This window comes from Parasteatoda tepidariorum, chromosome 7, assembly GCF_043381705.1.
Source record: "Parasteatoda tepidariorum isolate YZ-2023 chromosome 7, CAS_Ptep_4.0, whole genome shotgun sequence".
In the NCBI taxonomy this organism is placed as follows: domain Eukaryota; kingdom Metazoa; phylum Arthropoda; class Arachnida; order Araneae; family Theridiidae; genus Parasteatoda; species Parasteatoda tepidariorum.
The window spans coordinates 56460530-56481734 of record NC_092210.1 but is presented as its reverse complement, the minus strand read 5'-3'; the positions used below and the strand labels follow the sequence as shown (position 1 = coordinate 56481734).

The 21205-nt window shown below is 28.4% G+C and overlaps 1 protein-coding gene across 3 annotated transcripts in view; it reads left to right on the top strand.

Moving 5' to 3' along the window:
• The window catches only part of LOC107437356 (high affinity cAMP-specific and IBMX-insensitive 3',5'-cyclic phosphodiesterase 8B), a 358938-nt gene that overhangs the window by 234223 nt on the left and 103510 nt on the right, over nucleotides 1-21205 (top strand). The window contains exon 1 of one of the 3 annotated variants that reach the window (XM_043039408.2): nucleotides 18073-18815. The exons of the other annotated variants lie outside the window; for them this stretch is intronic. Within the exon in view, the coding sequence (XP_042895342.1) occupies nucleotides 18741-18815 (75 nt within the window). The 5' untranslated portion in view covers nucleotides 18073-18740. Of the gene's footprint in view, nucleotides 1-18072; nucleotides 18816-21205 lie in introns of those variants that run through there. 3 annotated transcript variants of the gene reach the window in all.

Here is a 21205-nt window from a genome sequence, read left to right as displayed (position 1 = left end):
ATACTTTCATTTAAGTTGATTATTATATTTATTAATTTGCATTGTTTTTAATTAAATAGTTTGCACTAATGTTTTAGAATTAGTTATTCAATTTATTGTTATTGTTTTTAATTAAAATGTTCATACATATTGTATAGCAACTGACAAGTGTTGCTTTACTGCGTCTTAAATAAGAAAATTAATATTTTTTTGTTTGAAAACATTACAAACAAAGATCATGGAGCCTTTTGATGCAGAATTTTTTAAGCATATTTTTCTTACTTTTTGTATTAATTAAGGACAAAATACTTTAAAAATTTTATATTTTGAATTTTAATTATTCATGGGTATGAAATATAGAATGAGACACCGGGGACTTTCTGCTTTAAAAGTAAAGTCTTCCGATCAAGGCTTACTTAAAAACAAAAAATCTTCAAATTTGCATTTAATTCCAGTCATTTAGATCTATGAGAAACAGTTATTCAATAGTGAAATTCCTTTAATTTACAGAATCAGTTATTGATACATTTTTGAATATAAATGAAAAAAATTCCAATTGCTGTTTTTGGATCTAATATTTTAGTACAAATGTAATTCCGATCAGCTGACATATTTTAGTAACTATTATACTGTTTTTTATAATTCAAATTTTACAAAATATATTTTTGCTTGTAATTAGAGGGTCAGAAAAAAATATATAAAAAGGACACCGGTATCAAATCTGCGCCAAAGGGTTAAAATTGAATTCATTTGTTATCGTTCAACCTTTAATATCCACTAATTTACGTTTCTGAAGGTTGAAATATCAACAAAAAAACTTTATTTTGATGAGTAACTAGAACAACTTGCCTGAGGGTGCTAGATATAATAAATACGGAAATTACGTCTCAAAGCTTGCTGAAACACCGTGATAAATTCATCTTTGGATTAGATAGGACTTTGTTTTCATGTAAGGCTTCTTGCGCGTAGATAACATAATGTATGTTGCTAATAGCAACGTCAGATGATGTCATGAAATTATTATTTTTCCTTCCCACATGTTTTCGAAATAGGTGGTGGGAAAAATCATCTTTATTTTGTTTCTCATAAAAGTATTGTACATTGCCCCTTTTATTTAGGTGCTTAGTAGGGAAAGTGGCCATGAAATGTATCATTCAACACTAGAAATTACTATTACTTAGATAACATAAAGGATGTAAGGTATCTACTTTAAGAATGTAAGCTATGATTAAGGTACTGTATTTTGACAAGTTTATTAGCTTGTAGCAGACATTTTAGTATTTTTGTTATTATTAAATTATCTTTTAATTTGATTTTTACGTTTTTTTCTGGTATCCTGAGCAGTTGATTCATATCTTTGAATTATGTGAAGAAATTTAATTAGATTTTTTCTTTCAACGGATTTTTATGATATTCATAAGAGGAATTTTCAGTTGTAATCAATTACATTGTTCTTTTTGTTGCTACTTATGTTCCTCTTAAGTTAACTGTGAATCAGTTCATTACAGGAAGCTTTGTTGTTTTCAAAAGAGTAAGACTGTGGTGAAATATATTACGTTGTTATTAAAAAAATTTATTTTAAATTTAAATAATTGTGCGAAAAAAAACTGTTTTAGTCTAAAATATCGGAGTTTCAGCCTGAGGACCGAACTATTGACTGATTAATTGCTCATTATTCAATTTTTATTTTTTCTAAAACATCGATATTTTTTTAAAACAATAATATTGTGCTGATAAAATTTATGGTTATTATTATAGTAATTTTACGTTAGAACAATTTGTTATTATTTAATCATAACTAAATGCGTGATCACCTGGATTTGGAAAATAACCAACTGTACTCGAAAATAAATTTAAGCTAAGGCATAAAGAATATATGGATCAAAATAAGAAATAAATAAGAAATCGGGTTGTTTTTTGTTATTCCTAATGCCACTTGCCAATACCAGCAAGCCAGTTTGTGGAAACCAAGACAATTTAAAGCAAAGTGTGCGTTTCTTGCTTTTCAGTGGCGCCATCTGTGGCCAAGAATAAGACTTCAGTCAAACATACGTCACAGCTGATTTGTAGGGTGCACTCGTTCATGCACTCATTCATTCAGTCATCAGCAGATCGTAATTTTGACCTGAATCAGAGAATCAATCTCCAATGGGAACATGGAGGACTTTGTCACTCGACAAATTTAACGTCAGACATATGGGATTGGACATATGGGATCGACATATGAGTCTTCAGACATATGGGATCGAACTCACGACCTTTTGTACATGGGGCCAATGCTCTACCAACCAGGCTATACCGGCCCAATTAAACTCGTTAACAATATATAACAATAAACTTCTATGATTTTATTAATTCAAATCGGAAACAGTTTTTATCTCTGTTGAATAAATTTTTTATGCTTTTTAAAATTTTAATATAAATGTGAAGATTTATGTCGGATAATATCTTCTCTCTCTCTCTTTTGCAACTTGCAATATCAACTCAAACGTAAAGTTATAAAATTATGATAAATAGATAAACAAATTTTCCTGCAACGATAGATAAATAGTCATAATAAAAAACAGAAAAACTGAAACCTAGTAGAAAAAACTTAAAATTAAATTGCAACAAATTTCGTGAAAGTAGGAGATGCGACTGAAATTTGATTTAAGTGCATATATAAAAATGACTTTTAGAGCAATTCAACTTTCAATTCTGAAGTCACTTCTAAGTAGACTGCAGAATGGCCTCCATGGTATTATTTGCTATGAAATTAACAGTTAATAATTTACGACCTCTTTATCAAATGTTAAACTTTTTTATCTCATTGTTCATACTGGACATTATTCTACACCGCATTTGTAATTAATGTCTTTTTGCTCTGTCAAGCAAAATGTATTATCTACAGGACTTGCATCGCCATTTACGACTTATAATAAAGATAGAATTGTCACAAATACGAATTAGAGCAATTGTTACAAGAAATAATTTTAGTAATCCAGTGTCGGTTAAAAAGTTTTTTAAAGGTCCGATTGAGAAGAAAATCCTGAGGGAAAGTTTTTTTTTTCTTCAGACATTTTATTTACTTATTTAAAAATGAGGTGCGATTTTTTTGCGTACAAAAATGTAAACTTTCTGTCTCAATAGATGATTATAGAAGTACACATTCTTTGCTTATTTTTATTATATAATTTGATTAAATTTAAAATAAACAATAAATGCAATACTTTTCGCTCTTTAACACTAGAAAGACTGTAACTTAGTATATACCTATATTGCCCAAAAGCAATCAAAATGACTGGATTGTAAAAGAATAAATAATGTGTAAAGAAATTTGTTTAAAATTAATTTTTTATATATTTTATATTATTTACAGTTATAAACAAGTTATTTGTAAATGTTAACAATAAAAAAAAATTATATGTTGTACAAAAAGTCGCAAAATTATAAGGATTTGTGTCATTATATACATCATTGTTTTTCTAATTGAAATTAAAAAGCAGTAAAAATGACTTCCTTAGGCAATCTAGTGTTAATTAAACTGAAAAGTTTTAGGAAATGTGTGTCATTATCTTCAGAGTTTAAATGATTTAATCGACAACATACAAAAGCGTGTACTCGAAACTGAGAAGAAAAACCATTAATTTTGAGCTTAAATTAATTAAAAATTTAAATGCTCTAACATTAGAAAGAAATCAATTAATGCTGACATATTCATTTTAATTATATTCAAAAATTTTATATCCCATCTTGGATGTAATGATTATCTGATGTGAGATAAAACTGCTCACGATATGTTTTTGTTTTGACATTTTCTCAGCCTGATAAACTGTCGTGATCTCCGAAGAATATTAAACGTTTATTACAGGATAATAATCTTTGAACTAATATCTCTCTTTATTGAAAGTTCGTAAAAATCGTTGTTTTAAGTTTTAAATTTAACGTCACTTTTTTTTCCTGGGCTAAAATTACGCCATTTTAAACTTGAAATTACGAAGGATTGTGGAAAAAGTTACAGGGATAACGAGGCAATAAAAAATTAATATTCAGATAATATATTAAGTGTTAAACAAGAATTAAAAAATGACTTAAGTTCCGCTCTGCTACCTACTGGAATGCAACGACAGAGTTTAAATTTGACTAGTTTTTTATAAATTTAATACATTTTTTAAAGAAATTTCATTTCTTTTTAAAGTTATTGCAACTTTTAATGCTTTTTTCGAGACTTTTTTTCACTTAACGTTAACTTTTTTTCCTTTTTTTTGCTGCGCAGGAAGTTTATTTAAAATTTGAAATTACGATGGGTTGCAGAAAATGTACAGAGAGTACAACAGAAAAAAAAGAGTGTTAACATTCAACAATTAGTTTTAGAATTACTGACTGTTGGACTTGTAGGGAAAAAATACCATGCTTCGCCGATTTATAGATCACATAAAATACTACTACGAAGTTAAAATTTGACGTGCTGGAAGAGCAGTTTTTGATTGTGTACTAATGGCAAATTTTGGTTCGAAATTACAATGCGTTTGAATGCTATTGCAAATTTAAATCCTTTTTGAAGATTTCTTTTTTCAGTTTTTCTGCTTTAAATGTTGAGTATTTGGTCCATTTTTGTAGAATTTTTTTTTTCTTCTTTACGATATCTTTATTTATTATTTTTTTATAATCTCACGCTCGAGTAAATGTCAATCAAAAGAAGTCATTACTTTTGTTGCCAGATATCTTGATTTATTTCGACACTTACTTTGAAATTTTTAAAATAAGAAATCTTAATAAAGAACCATAAAAACCATTCCCTGCTTGAATTGTTATAAGCCTAATCAACGAGCAAAACCACTTCTGATTTTTGTTCTTCTTATTGAATCGCATAGGCTGTATTCCTCAGTTAAATTTATTTTCAAGAAAAAATCAGTATTTTTCATATCTATGTAGTCTGCTATTACGTTGCAAAAAGAAATGCGGTTACATTAAGCTACATCAATTATCTAGTTTGAAAACAAAATGTTTTGTGTTTTCGTGGAAAATGCCTTTTAAAAAAAAATCAAAATTCGTAGTCAGACTTGTTTTTTACCAAACCAAAACAATTTTTATAACAAAAGTTATAAAGTAAAGCGGTAGTCACAACAGATTTTTAACATACAGGAAACAAGCTTTCTCTGCGAAAAATATGAAGTTCATCAATACAACAGATACACCAGATATGAATATTTCGTGTCAACAAAATTTGTATCGACCAGTCATCGCTAGGATTCGAACCTGGTCTGTTAGCTGAGCCGCGGCGTTTCGTACTGTTTTCTTACAAAGAAAAGTCGGAAACTGCATTTACCTTAAAGGTCTTACACATTGAAATCATATTTAAGTGTAAAAACATTTATAACTATAGTGGCCCACCCATATAAAAATGTCTGGACACGTTTATAATCTTGGTTGACGTGCAGAAGGTTGAAAATAAGGAATATAGAACAAAAATAAGTTTTTCAAGTGGAAACATTCAATAAACTATCATATTTGTAAGTATAAAAGAATTTGTCATGTTTCTTTCAGTAAAATTGGGTTGGGAATTCATTTAGGTAAAGCGGTAACAGAATGCTAATTTTGTGACAGAGAAGATTTCGCTTCAATATTGTATCAATTTGACAATGAAATCGAATCGCGCAGTTTTATTTATACAGTTTTTAAATTTTTTAAATAATACTTGAAAAGTAAGATCAGATACAGAATACATGATTGAAATTACCATTGTCATTATGCATAAAGCTCAAGTTGAGCTTTGAGTGCTCTGGCTGATCGGATAGTGATCAAAAGTTTGATTGATAGATTTCCTTTTAATTAGCGAATTAATAAAAACGTTGTAACCTAAGAAGTCATTATTCAAACTTTTATTTTAAAACATTCTAAAATCAATCCTCGTACATTTGATGTCATAAGTTTCTGCATTTGTACCTGAAGTTTCATGTTATTGAACTATACGCATTAGAATATTAAGCTTTGTAAAATACTAAAAATGCGCAAGTGTTACTTTATTTTATGGATAAATAATATAAAGTATTGAGATTCATAAAACTACTTTGATTTATATTTCTATGCTTTGGAACTAGTAATTTCATTTTATATAACAACCCGTTTTAAACTGCCGACGGCATTAGCAATTTTGAATCATTGAAAAATGCCTTCTACAATTGAGAAAGGTATTTTCTGATATTATGTCACATTTCACGCTTAGTACAAATGTCAAATCATATGCTTCTAGATTCTATAGGAACAATAAATAGTCGAAAACAATATATATGACATAAGGAGTTCGATATTTTGAGATTAATCTTCAAAATATAGCCTCGGGACTTCAATTTGAAGAGCCAATTATTTCTGTCTACAAAACTCGCAGAGCAGCAAACTCTCGTCTTACATATCAACTTCTCAGAAAATAAAATATAACAAGCGAACATCGACGAAAAAAAAATTTTACTAAATTTTTCTTGTTACTACTTTAATATCAAACATAGCCTTTTTAATTAACTGTCATGTTATTCAGGAATTCGCGCTTCAGATGCCAATGAATTGATATTTTTTCTGAAATTTTAGCTAATTATCAAGGAAAATAAATTCTAAGTAAAATATTCTTTATTTCAACAATGTCAGGAAACAAGAACTTTATTCTAACTAACTTAACAACTTATTTTTAATATTCTAGGAATTTTAAATTTTTATTTATTGAGAATAATTGCACTATACATAATAAATAAATCTTTATATATTAACAGATTCATATAATTAGCGATTGTCGTCCATTTGTTTGTTTCATCATATTTTCTAAAAGAGAAATTTTTCATATGACTGCATGATTATTAATCAAGTATTTTTTTTTTTTTTNAAGTTTTTTTTTTTTTTTTTTTGATTGAACATATAAAAAGTTATAAACTAATTACTTTTATTGAATGAAGAATAGTTTCTTGCCATCGTAAAGATATGTTTGCAAAGTTTAAATGCTGTGCTAAATAATTACAATATTTTACCATAAAAGAGTCTTGCTTTAAATATTTGCTTCTTTTTGTTTTTGATTTGGTTGAAAAGATATTCCATGAAGAAATTGGAAGAATATTTTGGAACAAAAAAAGTTTAATATAAATTTTTGATTTTTTAATCAAGTATTGATTAAATTAAAGTAAATGTTTAACTTTTATTTTATTATCATCAGCATCGAGACACAGATAAATGGTACTTGCTCTTGTTCCATACCGTTATCTGAACTTTTTACGATAATACTTGCAATCAAGGCTTTGTTTTTCGACTTTATTTAACGTTACAATGTATATAAAATTATGGATGGCATACTCTGTAAGCGGAATTATGATTCAATTCGAAGTCAGTGGTTACTGATTATTCCCTTTAAGTTACTCGGAGAAACTCTTCAACATTTCCACGACGCGTGAACAGCAGGTCATTTGTCAATCACCAAAACGCTGGATAGGATAAGGAAAGATTTTATTGCTCTCAATTGTCCCGAAATGTTATGTGGTACGTTTCTCATTGTAAAATGATGGTCATAGATTCATAATTCCACATTACTACATTTTTTTACTAATTAAAAACTTACTCGCTTTTTTCCTGATTAAAACTAACCAGACTCCGGCTACGTTTTTGAGTCTGATTTCGTAGCTTAAAGTATCGTCTACTCTAAATTATTACCATATTTGAGGTCTACCCTTAGAACCATTAAGATTGAATTCTAGAACGTGAAGATGCAATCATTAGATCAAAAGCTGTTCAGGGTAATCTGTTTGTCTGTGGTAAACTGTTTGTACAACAGTTTGAAAAAAATTTTAGGGAAAAAATTAACAAGTAGCTTACTGGACTCCTAAAAATAGTAAACTGTAATTTAACTGGCACACTAATTGTCATGCTGAAATATGCATAACATATTTCCTATGATTTAAAAAAAAATCCTTTTTCAATAAATAAAAATCATTAATAAAAATATGTAATATTTTTATACCACAGCCTTGAATTGAGTACAGAATAATATCTATTTTTAGAGATTCCCTCTACTTCTGTCTTACACATTAGCATAGAATTGGAAAACCGTTATATCGTTGCTGATGTTTTGATTTCATTAAAATTTGTTATGATTTCTCCCGCTTTCTTTTCCGCTAACACATTTGAATGCGTAAGGTTAAGAAAAAGAGCCTTGTCATTAAATTTAATCAATTAATAGCCAATACACGGATTCCTTAACTTTCCTTGGCGAAAACTATTTCAACGTACGCATTACACATATGCATTCTTCTTTTCTTGATGGACGGGAGGTGCCTAGTGGGGCTTGACTCTGCAACCGCACCATTCGCGCCATTTTCTAAATTTACTAATTAATACGTATGAATCATTTTTTTTACTTTGGAACTCTATATGATTACACATAAATTTCAAAAAGTAAAACATTTTTATTTATCATAATCTGATTAATTCATAAGCAATTTATGATTTTTGTTAAATAAACTGCTTGTCTACATCAGACTGAAATAATATATAGACGACTACCCCAATCAGCAACCTCTTCAACTAATGGAATCGAAACTAAATTGAACTCATTAACATCTTCAACTTGTGGTATATGCTAATCAATCCTCTTGGACAAAATATAAATTTCATCTAGAAATCAAAGCTATTTTCCCTTGATACTAATCAAAAAATATTCGCTATGTCTAATTTAAACAAAAAATATTTCCATGTGCTGCTACAACTGTAAAATGTTGACATAGATTTAAGATCAAATAATTCCCAAATCAATAAATTTTGTACTTCATTGAAACTATACTACAAAAATTACAGAATGTACTTATGTGCTTTCTGTAGATATAACTATAGTTCCCTTGTCTGGAGTACTAAGGATTATTTTATGATGCACCTGTGCTATTTATAACCTTCAGAAAAATCATTGAACCTTCCTCTTACTCTCTCAGTACTAATCTCCGTTTTGTGCCTACGCAGAGACATCGAGGCCAGTGATCGGAATTGATTAATGATTTTTGCAGTTGATGAAACCATCCCCTGCAAATTTTGTATTCCGTTTTTATATTCAATCACAAAAAAATGCTTTGCTTATTATATATCTCATCTTCACCCACGTGCTGCGATTAAGTAATAGGTTATTCTACATATCAATTAGGTAAATAAAATTTATGATATGAAAATCACATATAAGTATATAGACACACCGAAGATTAGATTGATTCATTTAAACATATTATCACGTAGGTGAGTAGTGGACTTAAATATATGATACAAATTTTTTATGATATCTTAAGCATTTCTAAAATGATTTATAACATTTTGATTTAACAGTATGATTTTAAACGTTATGTAGGAAACATATGGGTGGAAACAATTGAGATGATTAATTGGCTTTAAATTGCTGTTCATGCATAAAATTTATTTTTTATAAGTTTACATGCATTTTCTTAAAACGTTTGTAACCCCAAATTATTTATTGGTTTATTTTTTTCTCATAAAAAAAATAGAATTTTCACTTAAGAGAATGTGGCTGAAACATTCGCGAAATTCGGAGCGCATGCTAACAACATTAGGTAAAACTTTTTTCTGAAGAAATTTTTCATCTACACTGTAAAAACTTTAAGTGCATCTTAACGCCAAATATGGTAGCAATTTTCTTACACCAAAGTGAGATGATGAAACGCCATACCTCTCTTCAATTTAGTGTTTCACTACACCAATGTTCTTTTACACTCCCTGGTGTAAAGTAGCTACCAGATATTTGTTATTCATTAGCATTAAAATTTACAATTACAGTAAGAGAAAATACTCATAAGAGTCAGTAAAGTTACTTTTACGAGATAATATAAAGTAAGAATCATTCAAGATGCATATTTACACTAATTCTAAAAATAAAATTAGTCAATGAATCAAACATACGCTTAACTTATAGAGAATATTAGGACTAATTTGATCTAAGCTTTACAAAATGGCAACGGATAGAAATTATACATTACAAAATCATTTAATATAGTTCTGCGATATTTCAAAACTAAAATATAATTATCCTTATTACACAACAAAAAAGAAATTTTAAAGGCAAACTTCTGGCGAATATCTGCGCAGAAAATAACAACAAACCTTTGCCAAAACTCATTGTAAGAAAACAATATGTTTTCGGAAGTAAAAATAATTTTTGTATGGTGAAAAAGCACGAAGTTTGGTGTAAGTTTATTCAATTTTAAGTTTTTAAATTCAAATTATGCATTTTAAATGGTATTTGGACGCTCAATTTAGTGTTAATCTGATGTTAAAGTGTTCCTTCTTTTAATTTCTGGGGTTGTTTAAATCGCATATATGTCGAAGATAAATTACACCACAGTTTATGCAATGCAACATTTCAAATTTCTTATTATACTTGCTATATTTTAATGTAATATATTGATGTAATTCAATTATTACTATCGAATTTGTGTATGGATAGATTAAAAAATTCATATCATATCAGTTGTTTTTCATAGATATAATAGGTATAATAAACGGATTAAGTAGTAGAATGGGTAAAAAAAAATGCTTTCGATATGCTACGCAAAATATTGAATTAAACATACTGGTTAAAATTTAGATATCCAATGTTTTTTAATATACGTTGGAAGCAGATCCAATAAAGTATATTTTCTCTTGTACACCCATCTTAGTGTAAATTCAGCAGAATAGCAACTTTCCCTACTAAGACTTTAATGCGAATAATTGCCTCCTGTTGACTAAAAATTGGTGGACTACCAATGGTCCTATATAAATATAAACTATCAATAAACACATCACTAACCAACTTGAGATAAATTTTTCATAGCAAATTATGTTTAACTTCCGTTCTAGAGAATAGTAAGTTCAGGTCAACATAGAGATTGCCTTGAAGTTTCAAGTGCTGTAAAAATATCTCTAAAATATGAAAATGCAAGCAAAGTATTGGAACAAAATCCTTCCCACTGCGTAATCCTTCTATAACTCGTTTGCATTTTTATATTTAAGAACAAATTTTGCGTTCGAAACATCATAGTTTACTTTAGGTTTGCCTGAGCTCATTTTTCTCTAAACTTTACTTTTCAAAATACTTATGATGGTAAACGAAAACTTGATTCGAAGAATTTCTCCCTCGGTATAGCGTGTCCTTTTAAGATATACATATTCTTTTTAATGCTACGTTTTACATGGTGACTGTTACGCGTTAAATCTGTTGGTGTCACAAGACCTTCCAAGTTCCCATAACAAATTAATACCTCTGGGTGTACTAAATTCGATCGTTTTCTGGTCCAGGTCAAAACTACGATCTGTTGATGAATAAATTTAGTATGATTTGGTCCTCCCTGTGAAACGGGCTGTGTCGTATGTGTGTGACAAAATCGTATTCTTGGCCATTGATGGAGCCACTGAAAAACAAGAAGAGCACCCTCTGCTTTTAAAAAGTTCGTTTGATTTCAAGCAGACTTGCTGATATTGGCAAGTGGCATATGTAACAACAACAGAAATATAATTGGATCCTTGTAACTCGAGATGAATCTAAGTGATTATGCCTAACAATGCGATTTAAACCAGGTTTAATTGGACAGTTTATGTGACGTCACGCGTATCGAACCTGATTGGCTTCTGAATCAACAAATGTCATGATTAACCCACGACAGGGGTGGCGAACCTTTATACACCAACGTGCCATTTTTTCTAAAAAATTGTTTAATGAAATCACAGACGTGCCGTCAAATAATTTTGACTTCATGATTATTGGGAAAATAATAATACTAAATACTATCAACTCAAAACTCTTTATTTACATTGAAAAGAAAATACATTTTGCAATGTCTCAGTTATACGCGTAATTCAACATAAAGTAACATCAGTGGGACTTCTGCTATTGCAGATTAAATGGCAAATAACTTATATTAGGTTGTAGGATATTAGTTTAAACAGAACTGTTGATTTTTTTGCTAGTTATTTATTGTTAGCTTGTTTTTTATGGTTATTAATTGCTTTTTTATCATTAATTTTTAATTTTTTTATTAATAATTGTTTATTATTTGGTTTGTTTTTTGTGTATTTTAATTTAATTGTTACATATGCTTCATAGTGTAATAACATTTGTGTAATAACAATTCATAGTGCAATAACAATTGCGATCGGTGGCGTGCCCAAAATATTGTGTCGCGTGCCATTGGTTCATCATCCCTGACCTACGATAACGTCACTTGCAAGTATCCAATTATTAGCAAAGTTTTGGGTTTAATATTTATGAATTTGTTGTCGAATAATCAAAAATATTAATATCAAACATGATTTAAAATTTTAAATCTTCTGAAAATGTGTCATTCGGTTTTTCGTTTTATGACACGATGGCTGAGTTATGAAAAGTTAAAAACTGTGGTACTTTGCAGAGTGGAAGAAGGGAGTATTTTATAAATTTTCGACTTGATGTCAATTCAATTCTACTGGGCACGCTTTAATAACAGCGAGAAAAAGGAATCAAGTATAGCGATTAGTATCTTGTTCTCTTTTATCTCTATCTAGTGTTGCTCATATTCATGATAAAAATTTTGTTCACCTCCATTTTCACTTTTCACTGTGAGGATCACGTTTTGCTAGAAAAAAGCATGTGATGCTATAACTCGAATTCGAAATTCTGTCATTGCAACCGTAACCTTGAAGAGCTGAATAAACCTTTTTTAAACACAATTCTTGAGCTCATGTCTCTTTATTCTTTTAAAAAAAATTTCATTTTGTTTTCTTCGAATGATGTGCTCCCCAAGGAGTCATATTTATCATCTCCAATCATTATAAATGATACTCAAAAGAAAATTTTAATTAGATATTATATTTTTATGTTTTCATACTTTTAAGTGTTCATTAAAAAAAAATTTCTTTTCAACTGAACAAAAATTTATCAGTGGTTTTTAACTGTCATAATAACGTAAGATCAGCAAAATGATATGATTAGAGATGACATAAGACAATCAAAATAAATGAGTCTTACTCAATATTATATTCGAAAAAAAGATTATGTGTGAAATAAACATTTGTAAATGATGGTTTTAACTTCTAATTTATATATTCGGGCTGTTCAACAACGTTTTTGACCGGTCGCATTATAGTTATACATATTGCACTAGATTTTTTTTTAAGATCTAAAAACTTTATCCTTTACAGAATATTAAAAACATAAAAAAATATTATATTTTAGGAGTCGAATTTTATTTATTGCAGTTCGTATATTTGTATGTCTTGTAGTACGGGGAGTAGTTATAACGCCTTTAATATCTTTTAATCTAATAATCGGATTTTCCCGTAGGGATCAATTTTTATGATTCGAGGATACCTTAAATGTGCTAATTAATTCAAACAAACGATATATTAACATATGAACACGACATAAAAACGCATTTTCTTCTGACGAATTTGGATTCTTGACCCTCAAAATATGGGGGGAGGGCAGCAGCTGCCTCCTTTAAAATAAAGTCCCATTAGTTTAGGCAATAGAGATCGGATGAAAGTTTAGGTTCATTGATACCATTTAATTTCCTTATATTTCGAAAATTTCATTTACGTAGAGATAAAATTAATTTATGTAAAGATAATTCCACTTAAAAAATAATTTATAATACTTATTTACTTTGTTTTTATTCCTACAGAGATTTTTACATCATTTTATAAAGCTTTCACTATCAAAATAGTAAAAAAATTCTATTTATTATGCTTTTTATTGTGTTTAAAATAGAATAATTTGCAATAACAAATACGAAATTTGAACGAAATCCGTAAAATAGTTTCTGAGTTATTAAATTTACAAGTTGTATATTTAAAAAATTTAATTACGCTAGAACTATTCAACCGATGTTGTCCAAAATTTGTATTTTGCCATTAAAATTTGTATTATGCCATTAAAATTTGTATTATGCCATTAAAATTTGTATTATGCCGTTAATATTTTGCCATTTAAAATTACATACTTTGAAATCATTTAAAAATTTGTATACTTTACAGTTGAAAATATTTCGGCTATTATTAAATAAAATAATAAATTATTATTTTTTGCTTGAAGTGAACTTTGAATAAGCGAATTTAATCATTGAGCGCAAAAGTTCCTTCGTTTCGATTAAAAAATTCTAGAGTTAAAGAAAGATACTCAAAAAATTTAAATTAACATTGAGGGGTCCTAACTTACTACTATTTTTCTGTCGAAACAATTTTCCAGATTGCGGATATCCAGACAGCGTCAATTCAAATCCATCAATAAAGGAATGTTTATTTAGAAGAAATACATTCTTGTGTCTGTTTACTTAACTGAAGATATCGTCCGTACTAACTAATTAGCATACTTAAGGTTAAGCCCTCAAACTTTAGTATGTGATTCTCAGTACGGGAAAATCCGGTCATTAGATCAAAAGTTATACATGATATTCAATGAACATATCAATGCGTTTACATCAATTGTTATAAATGTAAAAACCAATCATTAAATCAAAAGTTATTCAGGTATTCAATGTACATATCAATGCGCTGACATCTATTGTTATAAATGTAAAAACAGTGTAATAACATCTATTTATAAATCCATTTGCATTAAAGGCAGAAAATAAATATATGTGCCTGAACTGTTTTCGTTTCAGTATCTTTGTAATGTCGCAATTTTATATCGTATTACGATTATTTTTATATTCGAGTGTTAGAAACGGCGGTGTGTATCAGATTTTGTGGAATAGCTCGTAAAAGCATTTATTAGGCATTGTTTAGGTTTATTTCGGAACAGTAAAAAGTAACGAAAAGTAGCAAAGTTCATAGAATCATAATGTATTTCATGGAGATACTTTATAAGCTTAGCAGTAGAAATTTTTTATAGAAGAATAAAAAAAATATTTATTTTCAGATTAGTATAGTATAATACTATATATAAATATAACACATGATTAATACAGATAATTCTGCAAAAACTAATGCCATAACTTGTTTACGGTGTGTAAAAAAATAAATCAGCAGACCGGTTCAATAATTTTTAATCATTGTGCGATGATTTAAAAAAGATATACTAATATTTCTCCGTCTAAAACTAAACCAATAGATAGATGGTCGTAAATTCATAATTGGATTAGCTGTTCAGCCCTGTTATATATATTTTACTTTACATTTTTCTAATGTCTCTGGTGCACTTTGTAATTGCTTTCAAAAAAAGGATTTCTATTTAATTCAATCTCAATCGATGCCCGTAGTAGGTTTTCTATTATGTCGCATATTTTTAAATGAAAACTGCGACTCTGGTGAAAGTAAATTTTATGCTGTCTAAATAAAATTTGAAAAAAAACTATTTCTTTTTTTATTTATTTTTATTTCTAAAATTCACAACAGTTGATCACAAAAACAAGAAATGCTTAAGATGTCTCCATAAAAAATGTCTAGTAATTCCATTTTTCTTTCAATTTATAGTTTTATAAGCTAATAGAAAATAATAAATGTGGTTCTATAACTGTTTAAAGGAAGAAGATCCCTTTGTGCTAGTGAGACCAATTTATTTCTCATCCTTTATTCCTTTTTACAGTAGCACAACTTAAAAGATTATTTTCCAAATTATTTGAAATTGTGCCACTTTTAATCATGAAAATATTTTACCGATAAACACGATTAAAACGACAGTTTTTAAATAACAATTTTTGAACTATTCATTTTCTTCGATTAAAAATCATTTATAGTAATATTAAGTTAATAATTCACACTTGTTTGTTACAGCATAGACTTTATTTACTAATTAAAAAAAATATGTATGTGTAAAAATATATGTAGGGGAGAGTGGGGTCAATTGTAACAGGGTACGATTGTAACAGAGCAAAAATTTCGAGTGTCTGGTTCTAGATTTGATTCCTAGGTGGCGCACAAGTAGTATTTAATAAATCTACATGTACACCCCAGCTGGCAACCATTTTTGTGTACTTTTGAAAGAGTTACATCACAAAAGATATTTTCACGCTACGTAAGTACTTTTTTTTTTTGGTTTTTTGAATATTATATTGTAACAAAGTAATTTTGTTCAAACAAATAAAAATTATTATACGAATATGTAAGTGGACACCTAAATTAACATTTCCAAAAAAAAGATTAATTTTGTTAATTAACTAGCATTGTTTTTAACAAATGAAGCTGAAATGGCGTCTTGGGGACGATTGTAACAATAAAGTAAAGGGACGATTGTAACAGCTGAAAATAAATAATCTTATGTTTACAAACCATTACTTAACTCTTTAAGAACCACCAATAGTTTTCTATATAATTTATATTATGCTGCATGTGCGTTATTTTATTTGTCACCTTTCACAGCATAAATTAAAATTTTTAACCCCTTAACGTTAAAAGTTTAACCCTTTAGGTCTCTGCTCATTATTATTTTTCTCCTAAAATATCACTACTATTTTGATCAATAAAAAATATATCACAACTATGATAATGTGTATAATTAACTATGTTTTGGTTGAATTTAGGTTATTTATTTTTTTTATTATGAATTTGGTTATTTATTTTTTTTTCTAGTAGAGGATAGCTACTTTACTCGTCTGTCAATGAATACTATAATAATATATTAGATTTTTTGTAAGTTAAAAATAGTTAAGTAAAAAATTTTACAATTGACCCCACTCTCCCCTATATGTATTAAAAAATACGTATAAAAATATGTATATGTATCTCAGTAAAAATAAAACTAAAGAGTTTTTAAAATGGAATAAGATTTTCAATTTCCTTCATTCGTGTTTTCACTATTCGCTTGTACCTATTTCGGTTGATACAAAATAATTATAAATTTCTTAAAACCATTTTTCAAAACATTCATCTTAATTTTTAAAAATGTACTAATGATTTTGACAAGAAAAAATTACCAAATTTTTTGCTATTAGATATTAAGCTTCTAGATATTTCCATAAAGTTAACATAAGCACTTTTTCTGTATTATTTTACACCCCTTTTAAGCTCAAAGTTTGCAAGCTCAGAAATTGGAAATAAGACACGTATAGGCTTATGAGAGGACATAAATCACTAACTAGATCTTTCTCTCTTTTTAATGTTTCTTTTTTATTGATGTCCTGCTAACTCTACACCAACTAACTTAAATGCTTATTTCCGTCATTCTGTTCTAGGTCTAGTGCAAAGGAACTCAAAAGCTACTCCGCGGAATCCTAGCGATGAAGAGTTTAAACTTTTTTTTATTCTTTCTTAACAAGGAATGATGTTTTAAACTTGTAACTTTATTTATATCCAATTAATAATCTATAACTTATTCAATATTTCAGATTTTTATAGGAAATTAAATTATTTAAGAAAAAATCTAAAGGAAAAATAGCAACAAAATTTTTTTTTTCAATAACAACATATTGAATAAACTATAAAAAAGGATATATATTTGTAAAAACATTTATCAGTATTTCTCATCTAAATTTTCCATTCAAAATTAATATACTATATTCAACAATAAAGAATTATATAATTCTTTATTGTTGAATATAGTATATTTATGTTTCATATGTTTCTCTGATACCTATTCTCAACGTTTATAAAATATTTTTTTTTCGAAAATTATTATTCAGCTTTTATTATTTAATTTTAGCTTATACACTAAGAACAAATTCAGATGCCACTTCAGACCTGTAAATTCAACTGTTTGAAATAAAACCTACATTGGAAACTATTGAACCTTATAAACTATTATTGAAAAACGATGAAAATGTTTCAGTCGTAAAATTAAATATTTTCATAATAATTAGCCGTGTTTCTTTTAGTATATTTACAGCTGCTAATGAACTTCATTCATAATGTCGGGATCCTACCAGAAAATACTTCATCATTTAGGATTGCAGAGAAAAATTGGAAATCGTAACTCCTGCGTATTTTCAAGTTTTTTAATTATGCGTATTCCTTTATCGTATTTCTATCTTATTAAAGAATATTTTTCCATGTTGATTCACAAGTGAAAAATTCTAATTACTTCATAAACAATTTATTTAAATGTAAGATTCTATTATTTATTTATCATTTATCATAATGAGATTGACTTAACTAAATAAACAAAACGATTGATTTATTCATTGGGTGATAGATCTACATAAGAACTTTCAAAGAATTTTTCCGCTGCAGGGCGCTGTGAGTACATTTACACCACTATTTCAAGCAACGCCTTTCAAACGCGCGTCCAAGTTTGATGCGTAGGCATTGTTCTTCCAAGAGAAAATGCATAAAAAAGTTGTAAATGCTGATTTGAAAGTTGCTTTTGTTTCGTCCAATGAATATCCTTCCTTTCCTTCACCTTCCTCTCCCTTCCGAATTTTCACTTTCTTTTTTGTTTCGTTTTCATTACGTGCGGTAAAATATTGCTTTTTCTTTTACGTCACTCCAGGAATAAATGATAGTTTCATGGAATAGGTGCGTGGATATGCATAAAGTCTTGAACTACTTTACAAGCAATCGAACAATGCAATCGGTGCTTTCAATTTGAAATATGCAGTATCAGCGGCTGCTTCTGCTGCATTCGATTTCGTTATAGTGACATTTTTCGTTACATGAAAAATTCCCGTGCAGTGAAGCTTGTGATCTTTTCGAATTTATTATCTAACGGTTGGTGGGAACAGTTCGATGTTTTAGGTAAACACCTTCCATTGGTGTGACAATATGAGATGAGAAACAGCATCTGTTCTGCTCAACTCACTTCAACGTTGCGTTTTTATCGTCTGCAGTTGTAATTGCGAAAATTTGGGTATAGTTATCGTTTTCCGATGCAAATCGACGACGAAAACAGTGATCCATCGGTTTGGAACAATGTGTGGAAAATTAAAGATTCATCAGAGTCGGTAAGTTTATAGATAACATATTTTCTCTTTTAAATTGAATATAATTTAATCAAAATTTTCTGATCTTAATCAGTTGTATATAAATAAAATATTCTATTGGTCGTATACAAGTCTAACGAAGAAAATTTAACAAAAATAATGCTCGAACGTATATTATTCCAAATATTTTGTTTTTTTTTTAAGAATTTTGTTTTTGATTTTTATCATATAAATAGCTGTTGACTGCTCATACAATTCGTAAATATTGCTTTGTTACTTAAAAATTTTTTTTTGAAATCATGCATTGGATATTTGTAATTATAAACTGACTATAACGGACGGAGATATTTTAATAGCAATTGTATTCTTCTGGAGCTTTATAAATATTTTATAGTACACAAGTTTTTCAAAAGAAAACTCGAACTTCTGATAAAATTGTTAGATTAGTGAAAAAAAAATAATAAACTAAAATTATTTAAAATTGAATCGAAATTAGCTTCTTGTCTAAAAAAATATTTTAATTCAAATAAAATTAAACTATTCATTCATGAAAAAATTACGTAAATATTAAATTTTAATCACTACATCCAAGCTGTATAAAAAGAAGAAACTCAAATGATTTGGTGTAAGAAATAAGAGTTAACGTAGTTTTTGGACATTATGGTTTAGCTATTGTATAAAATGTAAACAATTTACTTTGAATCAAAATCATTATAAGAAATGAAAAAAATTCACCTAAACGTAATTTTATCGTATTAATTATCACATTTAAATAAACGAATAAAGCAGAAATAAACGAATAAAGTAGTAAATAAACATTAAGCAGTAAATAAACGAAATAAAGTACTCGGGCAGTTTGGTATCAGATATCTAAATGCGAAGTTTTTAATACAGTAAAACCCACGATAAAAGCATTGCTAAAAACCTTTTTGTATAAAACCATTTCGTCCAAAACAAACATACTGTCAAAAACTTTCGTTCCAAAACTTTCATACTGTCAAAAACTCTCTTTTACCATCCACAACTCTTCTGTCCATAGATAGATTTTGTTGATGTTTCATTTAAGTGACAAAAATGTTGACAAGTTGGCAAGATAAACGTAACTATTGTAGTTTCATGTCATGTCTGACAATATGTCTAGTTTCATTTCAACAATGCTAAACTGTTGACAAAATAGCAAGTTCTTTACAGTAAAAAATTTACCTGTAATTTTAAATTGGATTTTTTGTGTTTTAAATACGTTCGAAAAAGAGAAATAGCTGCTTTTGTTTTAAATATTCATGACTATTTTAAACTATAAATACAATTTATTGATGGTTTTAGAATTAATAATATCTGTGCAATTATACGCGATGAGAAAAAAATTCTAGTAAAAATACCGTACTGTATGATAAAGACATGAAATAAACTATAATTCTGGTAATAAAACCCAAATTATAAGGTATTTAAACCATTCATATTCATAACGGTTACCCTTCATATGGTCGGGACCCCCATCAGGGGGGAAGGTGGGCGCACGATGCTCCCACTTAAAGCTTGGGGAGGAATTTTTACACTAAATAAAACGAATAGTTTGGGGGGGAATTTAGACGAGAGAATTTTTTATTTTTTTTAAGTACATAAATAAAAGAAGCAACGTAGCACTATTTCGAACTCAGGAAAAGGGAAATTAGCAAATTTTTTTTTTGGGGGGGGTGAATGTACCCAAGAGCTTGGGGGGATGGGGGGCACTGCATATGGTAACGGTTAACCGAGAATTTCAGTTTTCATAACTATAGTTATTATTACCACACATTTAGTAAAAGTGCAAAACTGAAAATTATATTTAACAAAATAACTGATCTAATGTAGGATGATAAAATTACCAAATTTAGACATATTTACCAAATTTTAACTCAGATTATAAAATAATATTTAATTGTTAATTTTAATAATATTTAATTGTAAAAATTACCGCTCTTTTTGGTGTTCCCATAGACACAGAAACACAGTAAATATTACCATATTCTGTTATTTTTTACCACACTTTTTTTTTCTCAGTGTATAATTTAATATCTATTAATACTACACCCTTGTGCAAATTAATTGAAACAAACTCAATAAATTCAGAAAACTAAGAGAAAATGCTATTTTATTTAAATTTATACAAACTCAAAAATTTTTAGTACATAATATGATCTCCACGACACTTTATTAACATTTGGGCACGATTCGTCATGGATTCAACTAATTTTTTACAGTCATTTATAATATTTGTGTCCTTGTACCACACATGAATTAACGCCGTGATTAGCTTCTCCATAGTTGTACAGTCCATATTTAATAGGCGATTCTTACATATGGTCCAGAGATTCTCAATTGGGTTGATATCCGGAGAGTTCCCTGGCCATTCCAATGTCTCAATTTGATTC